This window comes from Astatotilapia calliptera, chromosome 15 (assembly GCF_964374335.1).
Source record: "Astatotilapia calliptera chromosome 15, fAstCal68.1, whole genome shotgun sequence".
NCBI classification, from domain to species: Eukaryota; Metazoa; Chordata; class Actinopteri; order Cichliformes; family Cichlidae; genus Astatotilapia; species Astatotilapia calliptera.
In genome coordinates this window covers 7,797,986-7,814,960 of record NC_137436.1, presented here as the reverse complement: position 1 = coordinate 7,814,960, position 16,975 = coordinate 7,797,986, and the positions used below count along the sequence as shown (strand labels likewise).

General features: G+C 40.1%; 1 protein-coding gene across 1 annotated transcript in view; it reads right to left on the bottom strand.

Moving 5' to 3' along the window:
- The window catches only part of nbas (NBAS subunit of NRZ tethering complex), a 179,142-nt gene that overhangs the window by 18,033 nt on the left and 144,134 nt on the right, over positions 1-16,975 (bottom strand). The window contains exon 50 of the mRNA XM_026142563.2: positions 8,257-8,396. Coding sequence (XP_025998348.2) covers positions 8,257-8,396 — 140 coding nt within the window. The remainder of the gene's footprint in view (positions 1-8,256; positions 8,397-16,975) is intronic.

Here is a 16,975-nt window from a genome sequence, read left to right as displayed (position 1 = left end):
TATCTGCATCAGGCTACACGAGGGGAATCAAAGCACATTTCTGAGTCCTGGTGAGGTTGCAAATATTAATACAATGTATGGAGAAAAATAAATAAATTCTGAACTTGTTAGAAAAGTAGAGGCACTTCGAGTGCTTCGAAAATACATGTTGACACGCCAGTGCTGCTGGAAGTTGTGTATGTGATTAAAATGACAAGCAGTGCATTAAATATTGAGGGGAGAGCAAAGGAAGAGGAGATCATGAGGAATCTGATATGAATATGCGCTTTGTATCAAATGATAATGTTTTGCATTCGGACCGATCTTTGGTCGTATGATGGGAAGCAGAAACTCTAGAGTCAGATTAGGAGGTTAAGCATTTTCTTAAGTAGGCTTGTGAGTGTGTGAGCATCTCTGCAAAAGAACCGAGTGTCAGCGAACGATGGAAAGGTCCGTCAAAATAAAGAGACAGAGCGCGATAAAGAGACAGCAGGGAGAACAGCAGGGCTCCTGTGTCTGTCTGTTAGCTGAAGAGGCAGCTCTCCATCCCACTTCCGGGGTGTCTTGTCCAGACGAGCTGCTTCACCTTTGGATGATACAGCCATGGGAACAAACAGAATCCGCTTGTGCTGCTGGCACGCTACTGCTTCCTGTGCTTTTCCAGGGGACAGGAAGGTACTGCTGCATGCGACTTTTTGAGCGTCTGTGTGCTCGCCAAATCTGTCAAAGGGTGCAGTGTGAGTCACAGCCAGCCTCCATTCGTGCTTTGAATCATGACTCAGTTTATGCGGACAGACTAAAGGAGAAGCTTTTCAGATGCAACACTCAGTATGGCTCCCAAAACAGCCTCTTATGGTCTCACTGAAGCAAATCCTCATACTGGCACGCACACGCACACACACACGCACACACACACACACAATGGCACACTTCCATCCCGACCAGGATTAAGTGCTGAGTCAGACAAGTAGTTAAGGTTAACCATGTGTTCTGCACAGAGATAAAGTCCTCATGCAGTCAGCATCTAAAATGAGGCGTTTGAAGGTTAAGCTATTCTGAGTTTTGTGTTCCAAATTATGAGCTCCACGTGTAGCCATCACTGCACCAAAAAGAAAGAAAGAACAAAATATGCAGAGCAGATGTGGCTCTGAGCAGAATTTCGGGCTTGGAGTAAGTACATTACAGCGCAGTTGCTGTTTATTCATGTTGTAGCAAATTAACAAAGTATGGATGCCAAAACAAATGAGAAAAAACAAAAAGACATATGTACAGGCTGATTTTACGCTCACATTTGAATGTACAAGACAGATGCAACAAGACAACAGATAAAACAGTCTGTGGTTAAAACAAATGATTATAGCTGACTGTCCCAGAGGTCCGACTGTAGCTATCAGGCTCACAAAAGCAGTGGAGTTTCATTGGAAATTGGGGTGACCTTGAAGCAGCAGAGTTGAACAAACCCCTAATCTCTTCTAGTGCTTCTCTACTGAATATGTATGTGTGTGTGTGTGTGTGTGTGTGTGTGTGTGTGTGTGTGTGTGTGTGTGTGTGTGTGTGTGTGTGTGTGTTGGCTTTTTACATCAGTCTCAACACATCTAATGACATCCCTGGTGTCCATTATGAATGGACTGTTGAATAATGTTTTTCATTTTGTCCATTAAATTGCCAATAGCTAAAAAAAATATGTTCTTCTGGTGGAAACTGTTTTCATCTCCCACTTACAGTATTTGTTTCCCCATTCACAACCAACTTTATCCTCTTTTGTACTTTATGGACACCATGAGCTTGAAGATGACTCAAACTGACAGACAAAAGAGTCCAGATGAAAAATAAAATAAAAATCTATTCTTCACCAGTTTGTATCTACAGTAATTGCCTATTTCCACAGTCAGATCTTTCCAAGAGACTCAGAAGCTTTACCTGCTTTTCAGCAGATGAAACTACTGTGGAGTCAAAGTTTGCTGTACTGGAAGACAGCTGCTGATCAAACACTGTACAGCTCCATTTATATAAAACCGAAGTCAACAGGCGCACTACGAGAATGAGAGGTGGATAATGCTTACTGCCTTCTTTAGAAAAAGAGATATTTAAAAAGGAACGCACGTGTTAACACGCTGTTAACCTGCCGCTTGTTTTTAACGCGACTGAGCATAAACAGATAATCATCAAACATCTGAATTAATTCACTGGATCCATTCAATCTTGAACAACAATGGGCTTACGTGCCTAATTTCCACAGTCCTCCAGCTGTGGTGGAAATGAAAGCTTTTACTCTTATTTCGCTGAAACATTTGTCATAACTGGGGTTATGACACTTCCCAAGTTTAAACTGAAGACTGACCATATCGTAGCGTGCGTGATACCGGTATAAATTTTTTGTGTAATTAAATTGTTTCATATTAAAATATTAATGATATAGCTTCGCCGTGCGAGCACAACAACAAGACAAGCATGTTTAAGAGTGAGAGCCGTGTCAGCCTCCAATGATGATTTAGTAAAAAGGGAGCTACTTCAACAACCTCTAAAGTAGAATGCTTAGGCAACACTTGTACAATATGCAAGAAAACTGCTCGCTTTACAGCTAAAAACATCAAGTTCGTTTTACTAGTTGAAGCAAAAACAAACTGTTGGGTACAACCAGGTTATGAAGGCACGTGAAGCATTAATACTAGCAGCCCAGAAGTCAAAAATGGACCAAGCTGAGTATCGCTGGAGCACGTGTTAGCTGCATTTTATATGATAGAAGGAGCAAATGCTGAATGGAAATGACTGATGTCGTTACATGGAGAAAATGAGGGCTATAAACTGTCATGGCTGACGAGGCAAGCTGTGTGGAGGTGAGGTAAGGACCCAAATGCAGGCCGAGGTTGTGATGAGAGCGAGCTGAGTGGAGAACACAACAGGAGCGGAGATGACATATGCAGAAACTAAGGAAACTCTAAACTGGGAAAACTAATGAAACTGAACTGAAACCTGAATGCACAGAAGGAGAAATCAGGGCTAACGAGACTAGGGAAGCAAAGCCAGACACATTCACATAAGACAAGGACCTTCAAATTAAAACAGGAAATATAACAGGTATGCACAGACACGAGCTTAACACTAAGACATCAGACATGGCAACAGGGAGGAAACACGGAGACGTGGGACCAGGGCAGGCACAGTCACACAGAACAGAAGGAGCTCAAAATACAAAAACTGAGAAAAAGAATTACTAGAACAGAACCAAAAATATTAACAGTGACAACCCTAAATACCAAATAATCAAGAAATGAAATGAAACAGCTACAAAACACTGGGTCACTCACCCAGGACCATGACATAAACAACCTGTATAAAAGCTCTATCCAAGATAAAGCATCCTGGTTACTTTACTTATTTTTACTTTTAAACTAAAGTATTAAGCATGCTACTTATGCGCTTACATTTGTCACTGTATATAAGGCTGTGTCACTAATGTGATACTATAATCCTGCTGCTACTCTTACTGGCACCTTGAGTCAATAGATTTAATTCAATTCAATTCAATTTTATTTATATAGCGCCAAATCACAACATAAGTCGTCTCAAGGCGCTTCATAGATACAGAGAAAAACCCAACAATCATATGACCCCCTATGAGCAAGCACTTTGGCAACAGTGGGAAGGAAAAACTCCCTTTTAACAGGAAGAAACCTCCGGCAGAACCAGGCTCAGGGAGGGGCGGCCATCTGCTGCGACCGGTTGGGGTGAGAGAAGGAAGACAGGATAAAAGACATGCTGTGGAAGAGAGACAGAGGTTAATAACAGATATGATTCAATGCAGAGAGGTCTATTTACTCATAGTGAGTGAGAAAGGTGACTGGAAAGGAAAAACTCAATGCATCATAGGAATCCCCCGGCAGCCTATGTCTATTGCAGCATAACTAAGGGAGGTCCAGCCCTAACTATATGCTTTAGCAAAAAGGAAAGTTTTAACCCTAATCTTGAAAGTAGAGATAGTGTCTGTCTCCTGAATCCAAACTGGAAGCTGGTTCCACAGAAGAGGGGCCTGAAAACTGAAGGCTCTCCCTCCCATTCTACTTTTAAATACTCTAGGAACAACAAGTGGGCCTGCAGAGTGAGAGCGAAGTGCTCTAATAGGGTGATATGGTACTACAAGGTCATTAAGATAAGATGGGGCCTGATTATTTAAGACCTTGTATGTGAGAAGTAATAAATGCATGAACTAGTTTTTCACTTTTAGTTAACTGTGAAGGCGCAGTTGGACTGATCCTACACACACTTATAAAATATACACACATTTATAAATAAAGTTTCAAGTTATCACGAGTGTATTACAACTACTGCAAAAGAACCTTGCTTTGATTGAGCTGGAAGGATAAAATCCAAGGAACATTAACCAGTTTGTCTCTGTGGTCCTCAGAGAAGGGCTCGCTTTTAATTGAGAACAATAGAGCAGGGGAAGAGCAATCACATCATTAGGGTTTATTGATAATATAGCCAACCCTTACTGTGGCTCATAAGACATCAGCTGGTGCAAGAAGGACAGAGCCCGAGGCTCTGTGATTTCCGAGTCTAAAAGTCTATGTACACAGCATCTAGGAGATAAAAGGCACCGCCAGCTCTTAGTAAAATGCAAAGGCAGTCCATAGAAGTTGCCCATTAAAATGTCCGTGTCCTCATGCGTTCCCATTTCCCAAAGCAACAAATCTAATAAAGAAACTACATTTTAAAAAGTGTCTATGGGTGTTTGTGAAGCAACAAAACACACAGAATCACTCACTTTAAGTGGCTGCTTTGACCCAAAGCAGAGAAACAGCACTTATATTTTTAACTTTAAATTCACTGAAGATGCTGAGAGGGCACCAGCAGAGAGAGGCGACAAAAATGAGAGAAAATTAATTGACACCATATGAGCCGCGACACTAATAGTATTCTCCACACAGTCAGCATCAATGGGATATTTTAATTACTACCTCCAAACCACAGACAATGAAATATTTACATGTTTGAGTTTAAATTCAGTACATATGAACGTGTGAATAATAAGGCTAACAACATGGCATTGTGAGAAATCCCATACCACGCATCATGTATGGAATATGAATACTATTGTCAACACATTATAACTCCACTAATTAGTCCATTCACGTGCCTTCCTAAGAGTCATATTGCCTTCTGGAGACATGTTACCATGGTAACTCAACCTTATTTAATATGTAGCAAGTAATGATGAACAAATTGAAAAGACGTATGTATTGCCATGAAGCACCATATATTTAAACACTTAAAAGGAAGAGTTACTCCACCCAGCACCATTATATGCTACACTAATACACTGCATTATTGGATATTTATGTTTTATATTTATAAAATATTTTCCTAGAAATTGCCTCTTTGGTATTTCTGGGCACATAGTGATATTTCAGATATAATTACAAACAGGGGGAAATAAACTTTCACACAGTACTGTGCAAAAGTCTCGACCCACTCACTTCTTGCTTCTTTATATTTTACTAGAAAATTGAGAATTAGGTGCAGTTATGTGCTCACACATAAAAGACAATTTCAGTTGATAATTTTGGATTGTCTGTTCATCCCTTGAATGATCAGCAGGTTAAATGGCTTAACTATATAAAAACACCCAGCACGCCCCTGCGGGCGGTTTATCCTTCAAGCTCGGGTCCTCTACCAGAGGCCTGGGAGCTTGAGGGTCCTGCGCAGTATCTTAGCTGTTCCCAGGACTGCGCTCTTCTGGACAGAGATCTCCGATGTTGTTCCCGGGATCTGCTGGAGCCACTCGCCTAGCTTGGGAGTCACCGCACCTAGTGCTCCGATTACCACGGGGACCACCATTACCTTCACCCTCCACATCCTCTCGAGCTCTTCTCTGAGCCCTTGGTATTTCTCCAGCTTCTCGTGTTCCTTCTTCCTGATATTGCTGTCATTCGGAACCGCTACATCGATCACTACGGCCGTCTTCTTCTGTTTGTCTACCACCACTATGTCCGGTTGGTTAGCCACCACCATTTTGTCCGTCTGTATCTGGAAGTCCCACAGGATCTTAGCTCGGTCATTCTCCACCACCCTTGGGGGCATCTCCCATTTTGACCTCGGGACTTCCAGGTTATACTCGGCACAGATGTTCCTGTACACTATGCCGGCCACTTGGTTATGGCGTTACATGTATGCCTTGCCTGCTAGCATCTTGCACCCTGCTGTTATGTGCTGGATTGTCTCTGGGGCATCTTTACACAGCCTGCACCTGGGGTCTTGCCTGGTGTGATAGACCCCAGCCTCTATGGATCTTGTACTCAGAGCTTGTTCTTGTGCTGCCATGATCAGTGCCTCTGTGCTGTCTTTCAGTCCAGCTTTGTCCAGCCACTGGTAGGATTTCTGGATATCAGCCACCTCCTCTATCTGCCGGTGGTACATACCGTGCAGGGGCCTGTCCTTCCATGATGGTTCCTCGTCTCCCTCCTCTTTCTTGGGTTTCTGCTGCCCGAGGTATTCACTGAGCACTCGGTCAGTTGGGGCCATCTTCCCAATGTATTCTTGGATGTTCGTTGTCTCATCCTGGACTGTGGTGCTGACACTCACCAGTCCCCGGCCCCCTTCCTTCCGCTTAGCGTACAGCCTGAGGGTGCTGGACTTGGGGTGAAACCCTCCATGCATGGTAAGGAGCTTTCTTGTCTTTATGTCAGTGGCTTCTATCTCCTCCTTTGGCCAGCCTATTACCCCAGCAGGGTACCTGATCACGGGCAGGGCGTACGTGTTGATGGCCCGGATCTTGTTCTTACCATTCAGCTGACTCCTCAGGACTTGCCTGACCCTCTGCAGGTACTTGGTGGTTGCAGCTTTTCTAGCGGCCTCTTCATGGTTCCCATTTGCCTGTGGGATCCCCAAGTACTTGTAACTGTCCTCTATGTCTGCAATGTTGCCTTCTGGTAGTTCAATCCCCTCAGTTCTGACTACCTTCTGACTACCTTCCCTCTCTTTGTTACCATCCGGCTACACTTCTCCAGTCCGAACGACATTCCAATGTCATTGCTGTATAGCCTGGTAGTGTGGATCAGTGAATCGATGTCTCGTTCACTCTTGGCATACAGCTTGATGTCATCCATGTACAGGAGGTGGCTGACAACTGCTCCGTTCCGTAGTCGGTATCCGTAGCCAGTCTTGTTAATGATCTCACTGAGGGGGTTCAGGCCTATGCAGAACAGCAGTGGGGACAGAGCATCTCCTTGGTAGATCCCGCACCTGATGGTGACTTGTGCTATGGGCTTGGAGTTAGCCTCTAGTGTTGTACGCCACATCCCCATTGAGTTCCTGATGAAGGCTCTTAGGGTCCCATTGATCTTGTACAATTCTAGGCATTCCAGTATCCAGCTGTGGGGCATTGAGTCATAGGCCTTCTTGTAATCAATCCAGGCAGTGTACAGGGTGGTCAGTCTGGTCTTGCAGTCTCGGCTGATTGTTCTGTCTACCAGTAGCTGGTGTTTTGCGCCTCTGGTATTCTTGCCAATCCCTTTCTGTGTCCCGCTCATGTATTGACCCATGTGCCTATGTATGTATGTGTATATATATATATATATATATATATATATATATATATATATATATATATATATATATATATATATATATATATATATATATATATATATATATATATATATTTAAAAAAATAAAAACATTCTTTTGAAAATTGTCAGGTGCATGGACTGGACTGAGAATGTGTGGATAAAGAGCCAACATCCAAAGAAAAGCTCCAAACTTTCTGAAGAACTTCAGAAAACCTAGAGAAATACTGCTCAGGACCACATTAAAATCATAAGAAAGTCTGGCAACTAGGAAGAAAAATATAAAGAAATTAGATACAAGATTTTTGCAAAACACAAATACAGCCTTAAAAACTATAAAAACGCTTAAAAAACATTTAAAAAGTATGTAACAACCACAATAGATGTGCTCAAAAAAATACTTTGAGGCTTTTTTCTTTTCTTGCTGACAGTTAATTCTGCTCTGTCTCATATTCAGTCCACTGAACTTTAGACAAGAGCCAACAGCAGAGCTCACATAGTTTACTGGAAGGATGCGCAGCTAGCCTGGCTCTGTCAAAGATAAGGTTCAGCATATAAGTCTTCACTACTCCACAGCTGTTTTTAAACACTTACAATACTTAACTTTTTTTTTAAACTGATAATCAGTCTTTATAGAAGCCATGACAGCACTGTCCTGTTAAATCATCACTGTTAAATCATTAACACGAAATAAGATGGACGTTTGTCTTACACTTCCTCTTTCATCATAGGTGGCCATGCTTGGAGGAGAAGAATGAGCAACTGAAAGTCTTCCCACTTCTGCGCCGCTTCCAACAGCTCCTGGAAAAGGCTGTATCGTTTTTCTTCATTCTCCACATCCTCTATCTGGATCTGAGAAAAAGGTAAAAAGAGAAACCGGGTTGTGAGGAAGGCAAATCAATTTGGAATGAAAACAAAATGGTAGCTACGAGAACATTGACTGCAAGCTTTACCCAGGACACTGAACATCGAGCATGCCTGTTTCTGTTAAAATTCTGCCTTATGTGTGTCGTTGATGATAAACATAACAGCGAATGCCAGCATCATCCACTGAGACGCTCATCTTAGTCATCGGGTATGCGGGCTATTTCCACTACACACCATACGCAAAAATGGATAGAGCCCATTTCATTGATTTCAAATTAAGAAAGCTCTCAACAAACTTGACAACATAATGATTTCACTAAAGATTGCGGGCACGATATTCCTGCCAAAGCAAGATGCGAATGAACTGCACAGTCACACGCAGTCAATCTAGAGCTCCATCAAAGCTACAAAGCCAGCAAATGGAAAGAATAAGGCTTTTAAGAGTAATGGCACATTTCATTGTTATTTTCCAAAAGAGAAAAAAAAAAAAAAAAGTCACCTGTGGCCAACTTTATTTGAAAAAAGAAAAAACGACTGAGGGGAAAGAATGCGAGAAAAGAGAATGAAAAGGAATGAGGGAGGGATAATATGGAAGAAATGAGAGGAGGAGGAGAGGGAGGAGGAGGGGGAGAGGAGGGAAAGTAATTAATTTTCTTCTCAAAGGTTGGCTTCTAGTGTGATTTAACAGTTCAGAGAGCGGCTGATTTCTGAGGGGAAAACTATGACCTGCCAAAGCAAGGCTGCTGCAAGACAGGCTGTGTCACACACACAAACACATGTACGCACACACATGCATCACTAGCAGCCAGACTCGGGGAACGGTGTCAGCCTTGGTGGAGCGCTCACATTTATACGACTGGATTTGTATTCTATTCCTAGCGATACTTTACTTGTATAATGGTTTTAAATCCATGCACACGGCACAGATCCCACTCGTTTATTGGCTGACATCTAGCTCTAAAGCACTCATATACAGCCAAGGGGGGGAAAAAATGAACCCAGAATCATTCGAAAATATGCTTCAATGGAAAAATCAACCTCAAAAATATACAGAAACATATTTTTACTGCACAATGCTGTTATAAACAGCAAAAGTCGTGGCAATCGACTAAAGTTCTTCTGAGACATGTTATAAATGTCTAATCATGCACTAAACCACTGGCAGCATAACAGATACACGCCCAGTGTTGTAGTCAATTGCCTTGTGATGGAGGATGGAGCAATAAATGAGTAAAGCTTAAGCTCTGGACCTTCTGGAAATGGAGGTCACTTGGGAAACAGAAATGGAATCTTAACTACCTGTAAAAAGCTCTCACTGCAATCTAAAGCTCTCAAATCCATCCCTGAATGTAAACCGCAACCCAGAGCTTGTTCATCATTATTACTGCTTTAATGCATTATGAATACTGAACATTTTCTAACTATTGATGCCTTTTTAAAGTTTTATGGACACATTTATTCATTATCTATGTAAATTCAAGGGTATGTGAGACCTTGGGATTCCCCGATAATATTCTGATTATATGTTCCCCCTGGAATGGAAAAATGATAAATGGTGAGTGCACCCAGATGCATCCAAATAGAAACTCTTTCGCATACAAAAGGCTATCAGATTGCATCGTCTCACTTGCCCACTCACACACACGTCAAAACTCACCTACAGTTGTCCCCCAAATTAACTCTGTCAATTACTTTGTGGCTCTGAGGCTTTTATTTTCTTAACAAGGAAGGATGTCAATTAATTATGCCTAGTGATTAAAACCAACATTTCCTCTGTGGCGTTGTACAATGAACAGAGTGCAGGAGGGCAAACGGAAGAGGGAGGGGGGAGTGAAACTGTTAGCAGATGCCATGAAATATATTAGCGAGGGAAATAAACCAATGTAAATATGATGTACATCAAAATTTCTTTACTATTTAAAAACTGTTTAGCACTGTCAGATACTTTCAATCTGCGTTCCACGTCTTCCCACCCTTTGCCCATTCTAATATTGATGCTTTTAGACAGCAAGGCAACATAGCATGTGATAATTAAGACCCTACATGGAGCAAAGCAGCCGGAGCCCTATTGTGTTTGTTCTGATTATTCTTCCCCTTATTACCATGCAGCGAAGCCTCGAGGATCCTTGTCCTTGTTCCAAATTATATTTATTCTTCTTTGCCAAAGGTGTTGCACCAAAATACTGTAATGCCTGGAAACAGTAATTCATCAGGTGTGCTCAAAATAAAGCATTTTAATTACCCGCAGGTAGCTCTGTAATAATAAAGTTTATGTTTTTTGACAATTATTTAAAACCAGCTTGCCTGCAGTGAAAATTCTTTCGTCACTCTTTTCTTTTGCTTTCAAAATAGCACATTTTGCTAATTCCTCCCAGATTTTCTTCAGAATTAGTTTCCTAAATCTCTGTAGCCCCCGAGTTTACTCACCCTAAATCTGACTCTGACTCATTTGCAGGCTTTTATGAGATGTGTACTACTAAGCAAGTTTTAAATAGCCAGACTTTCTTTGTGTTAGCTGGCCTGGCAAAACCTAAAATCTCAGTCAGAGATAAAACGAATCACGACACTGGTTATCAAGCTGTCTTTGTCAACCCAAGCTATCTGCTTCAGTTAAACGGGACATTTGACTTGTCAGCTCTATTTTTTGGCAAAAAACTGACCAATCAACTGCAACCTACTTTAGTCACTGTCATAAAAAAAATTTAAAAGGTGAAGACATTGTAAAGTTTTGTAATCTCTGGTCTATTAGGTTTAATTTCATCTGTATAAAATAGATCTGATATATAGGATGAATATGAAAATATAATTTCTGGATCAAATAAACTTGAATTCTGCTGTGGACCAACTTTACAGTATGCCTCTTTAAGCTGCGGCTCACCATGTTGCAAGAATAAAACATATTCTCTCAGTAGAGAATGAAAAATCAAAGTAGTCATTGAAATGTGTGTTTTTTTTAAAGATGTGATTTTAAACAGAAATTCTAAACATAACCTGCTTTAGACTAGGTTTACTCGTCATAAGTTAAAAAGGGTAAACTTCGTGATACTGTCTTTAACCTCAACATACTTGTTAATACAATAATCTTGCGTTGTTGTGCACCCCTCTCATCTTAAGTTGTTCAGAGAATATGTCGGACGTTTTCATATTTATAAGTCACGTATCAAATCACAGCCCACAGCCAAACTCAAACCGCAATTACAAATCAATGCTGAGATTTTTTTGTTTTATTTCATCAAAGATTTTGACCAAATTAGTTGCCATGTGAAACTAATAAACATATTGTGTTTTTTGCAGATGTGAGGTGGTGTGTGGATCTGTGTCATTCCCAGTGGTGGAGTTGTAAATCTCCTGTGTGCATACAAAGGCTGCAAATACCCACACACCACATTCCTACTATCTAAAAAGTCTTTTTTTTTTTAATGTTAATTTTTTTTTTTTTTTTTAAATCAAGCACTGATCTCCTGTATGGATAACAACATCTGTAAAGTAACTATTTTTTTTTTTTCCCCCCTCAAGACAGAACCAATCATAGCACAGCAACAGCAGGTCAGGCATTGATTTTTCCATCCTAAGCACTGTGTATGTGGCTTTAGTAAGCGTGATAAAAGAAAAGCACGGGGAATGGCCTTAATGTTGTGTTTATCAGGTGTCACATAAGTGGGAATCATTACTATGTTCATAGAACTACCTCAGTGCTGCAGAAACAATGGTTTATTTTTAAAGCCAAGGAAAACATAAAGTGCTATAGGTTATCAGGAAAAAATACCATACCATATCCACTGTGCAATATTTCTCTATTGTGTGAAAATAAAACAAATCAACCGAAAACAGCAGCTTTAACCAGCAGTGCTTGAAAAAGCTTTAGTTGTTTAGCAATAAAGAAGAGGCAGCAAAAGACACTTTAGGCAGTAAAACGTATGTTAGAAATGGTATGGATTGCTCTTTTTTAATTTCTTTTAAATAATCACATGGAAATACTATATATTACAGATAAGGTGTAGAAAAAATTTCTACCACACATTTCCCTTAAAACCAAATTGAGTAAGTGTGGAAAAAAACAGAAATTAAGACTTCAGTTCTTGTAAACCACTTGCAGCCGCTCCCACTGAGAGATCAGCAAACAATATGATATGCCATAATACCGACAGAGAGAAATGGTTGCACAGGGTGAAAGTACAAACTGCGTGTAATTTTAAGTATAAAAAACCAATTCTTTTCTGCTGGCACAGCCAACGCTGCTGTTAAATTATGACAACAGCATGCTAAACTGCTCGCCCACTGTGCCTGGAGGTAGCCACGGTGCTAACAAAAAGATATACATGAACATAGAGAACAAGAAGAAAGCATGGAAATGAAGAAAGCAGACAGGGGGAGGTGGAAGTAAATGAAACATGACAATGAGCAGTTACCAGTAGCTGGTTTATTACCCTCTGTCAGCCTTTTCAGCAGGATGAAGAACTGAAACTGCTTGTGTGTGTCTTGATATGCAATTGCAATGGGACACTGCAAAATGCCCATCTCCATCTACTAATGTTTGCTATGAAGTTTCAAGACAAATCATTGATTTAGAAACACTTTGTACAAAACGCTAAAAACTGAAACAGAAACAATGAGGCTCTTTTTTAAAATGATTATGATTTCGAAGCCAGCATGTTTAAAAAAAGTAGGGACAGGGAGATAGAAATGAGGCGTTCACCAACATCTGAAAAACTGCGGGAATGGCAGTAATATTCAGGTCCCCAGGATAACACAGTCTCGATTAATAACACACACTATCTGTATTGGAAATCGTGACTTGGCTCTGGAAACCCAGACAGAAACACTGTAAGCGAAAATACAAATATGCTAAATCACTAACATGCAAAGGGAAAAACCTATATAAAATATAGCCACAAATTCTGCTGCCTTCTGACCTTCTGCCTGAGTGTATTTAACGTTGCATAACAGTAAACAATGATGGATAAATCAAAAATCTGGAATTCTTTTTGCAAATCTTCAAATTGTGTCTTGTAGAACCACCCTATGATCAAGTAGCTCGTAGAACCACCTTTAGCAGCAATAACGAAGTGATCATCTTCTGTATGACTTCTTCAGTCTGTCACATCATTGTGGAGGATATTAGGCCCACACATTTTTTTTCTTTTTCAGCTCAGCCATTCAATTTTAGATTTACTGCTCTGCTTGGGATCATTATCCTGTTGCATGACCCAGTTTGGGCCAATCTTTAACTGTGGGACAGAAAACCTCAAACTTTACTCTAGAATACTCTGGCACAGGCAAGTCAGTGACTGCAAGGTCCTCACGTGCAGCTGCTGAAAAAACAAAAAGACAAAACAGCCAAGGAGAGCCTTACATATCAACATGCTGCACTGCTGAGTGGTAAAATTCCTGCTTTAAGGGAGATGGGAAAAACATTTTCCTTTCAAATCTACAGCAGTCTCCTCTTGGTCTCGTCTAAAAGCTTACACAGCATTACATGAGTTAGAAAGATTGACTGAAATGTCATACCTTGTAAATCTTCCTAAAGCTGAAAAAAAAAACTGCTTTCACCTTTTTGAAAAAGACTAACAGTAATCAGAGTTGGTTATAGTTTGCCAAAAACAGTGTTGTGTAGTCCAAAAGGTTCTCGCTTTGCAAATTGAAAAATTGCAATGCATTCTAACTCTGCTATCAGCATATGATAATAAAATAGGAAGGGAAAAAAGACAGGAAGAGTGCCAGTGTGTGAGAAAGAGATAGGACCACATCAATAGCAAAGCAAAAAAGATTGTCAGAAACCTCATGGGCAAAAACACATACAGTTCTCAGAGGATAGAAATGGAGATGAAGTATAAAAGACCACAGCAGACGAGTCCAGATGACGTTTACTGCTTTAGAAAGAGAAACTATATATGTATGCGAGTGTGTTTGAGGGGGTAGACAGATGAAAGAGTTACTTGCATGAGACTGCTTTCACTCCATTAATGGGGAGACACACACAAAACACAATGAGGACCATGCAAACATGCACGCAGAGAAGAAGCAAAGAAACAAAGCTCCATAAACTCCTGTGAAACTGTTTTCACCATATGTCACAGTCTTTCCTTAAGCTATAAGATCCCACTAAATAAATATTCCAGCATCAAAGTGTTCAGCTGTGGTCTGTTAAATATGCACGGCTTTCATCACACTTGAAGGTAATACTGTAGATAATTTTAGAACGAATACCCTAAATGCTGAACAATAATTCTTCAGGGGTAAACATAATATTCCAATGAAATGAGCCCCATATGCCGTCTTCAGTACATTTTATCATTTTACAATTTATGGCATCCTTTTAAATGAACTGAACAAATCTATAATAGCTTGTTGTTGGTTAAGTGACTAAGAGGACTTAGTTCAGTACACATAAAACTAAAGAAATATTCCTTTATTAAAAGGCTTATATTTAAATCAACTTGAACAAATTGTAAAAAACTTTCATTTTTCAAGCATGAAAATACACAAGCAAAAATACCATTATTAACACTATTATTGCAGGTCACAGCACCAACCTGAGCAGGGTTTTATGGGTTAAAGTTTTTGTCTTATATACTGTTAAAGTAAATTTTTATGCTTTGACATGTTAGCTAATGTATTTCATATGTCAGCATACAAAACAACACTAAAAGAAATGGTCTATAGGTACTCAAAGCATAAAAGTTAAGCAAAGGACTGCCTTTCCTTGAAAAACCTGCCTTCTACCCATTTTATTGAGGACTGTCAACATCCACCCTAAAAGCAGTGTACAGTGCAACATAGATGTTTAAGGGCACGACAAGGTTTGAGGTAATTACTAAGTGCCTGACAGGTACGGCATAACATTTATTACAGTTTGCAAACATACCGCTGTTGCTTGAGCATGAAGCTATGAAGCTATGTTAGAGTATAGTGGGTGCCAAGGCTTGAAGAACTGCCTCTCCTCTTGTTACGACCCAGAGACATAATTGGCAATGCATTATTTGCACCTGAGGTTGACAGTATGTTTTCTCCCTCCCTCCCTGCCTACATGTTCTAATGCGAGTGACTAGACTAGAGACTGATGGTCCATACATTAAATTGACCACCTGGCTATGCCAGCTTAGGGCCTATGCCACTCACTTATGTTTCTGACGCCCAACCAGGCCATGCTATGCCATACCAAGCTTAGTGTTAATGTTTGTGCTTTCAGGTGAGCTGGTTAAGAGTTACTAGACTCTTTTTTTTTTAGTGCATAATCTAAATATCTTCAAAAAGTTGCACAAGCTACAGAGCAGAGGAACCTTCTTTTTTGGTATTCCTTTGTTGGTTTATGTTAAGAAGACAGAAAAGTACTCATTTTTGCACTAGTTTGTAAATTGTTGATATTTTATATTATTGTTATAGTAAAAATATAAAGTGTTATAAATAGAACTCCATAAAGCCCATAATCACAGTTCTTCAACCTACAAAGTCAGTATTCAATAATAACATCATTATACTGTTCATAGATTTAACCCCATTAATTTTTTTGGTAGTTGCTCAATTTCTGACAGCATTCTGATGGAATTTTTAAATTTAAAACCGGGAACTGACATAAAGCAAGATTTTAAGGAAAAAAAAAAAAAGAAGCCAAATCAGGCTTTATTTGACTTGAGCATATGTGTATGAGCACGTGTGTATGTTTGGGGTGATTATGTTGGTGGAAAGTCCACTGACTGCCAAGCTTCAATTAATGCTAAAAATCTATTTAGGGACAACAGTAGTTGTAGAGTGCCAGATAAATAGAATTACTGCAACTGTGTGAAATGAGCATTTGATCTTGCAGCCTTTGAAATGGTTTCTTCAAAGATGGGGAAGCAGGTCTGCAACCATTCGCAGTCAGATCCCATCTTCACAGCAGCACTTGGTGAACCAAGACGGCAATAAGGTGACAATAAAATGGCAATACGCTGCTGTTAGTCTGCTATAAGTTTGCAATTGAATGGGGTCAAGTTGGCCATTACATACAGTCTTGTTTGTGATAATTATCTGTCATAAAAGATAAATCGGCAAGCCCAGCAAGAGTTCACCCAGAACCTCACAGAAATTGAGGAATTCCTCCACAAGCAGTGACGCAGCTGCTGTAAGACAGCTTATCTGCAAAAAGATCTTGCTTTTATAGCCAGAAGCATGGCAGATTAGTTGTGCTCATCAATCCAGAGTGACTCAGACTGATTGCAACAGGTTGGGAATCTGCCTTCTTATAAATTAGGCAGGAATTATTTGCAGACTGTCTGGGAGCGGTTGCAGTCAGTCCAAGTTGGACAACGATTGCTCCTAGACAAGTTGCCTCCCATCAAATTACTCATTACTCCATTAAAACAAATTCCCAGGACCCTACAAACTTATTTATGACCCTACGTTTTCTTCTTTTAGTTCAAAACTGATTGTGGGCATAACGATGTTGCAGTCTGTAGATACCTTTTGTAGCTTCACATAAAAGAAAGAAAGGTATGATCACATGGTCAGTAAACATAGGGAAATAAGGGGCCTGCTTAACATTTGACAAAAATCTACTGCACATGGTTTTTTTTAACCAAAGTGTT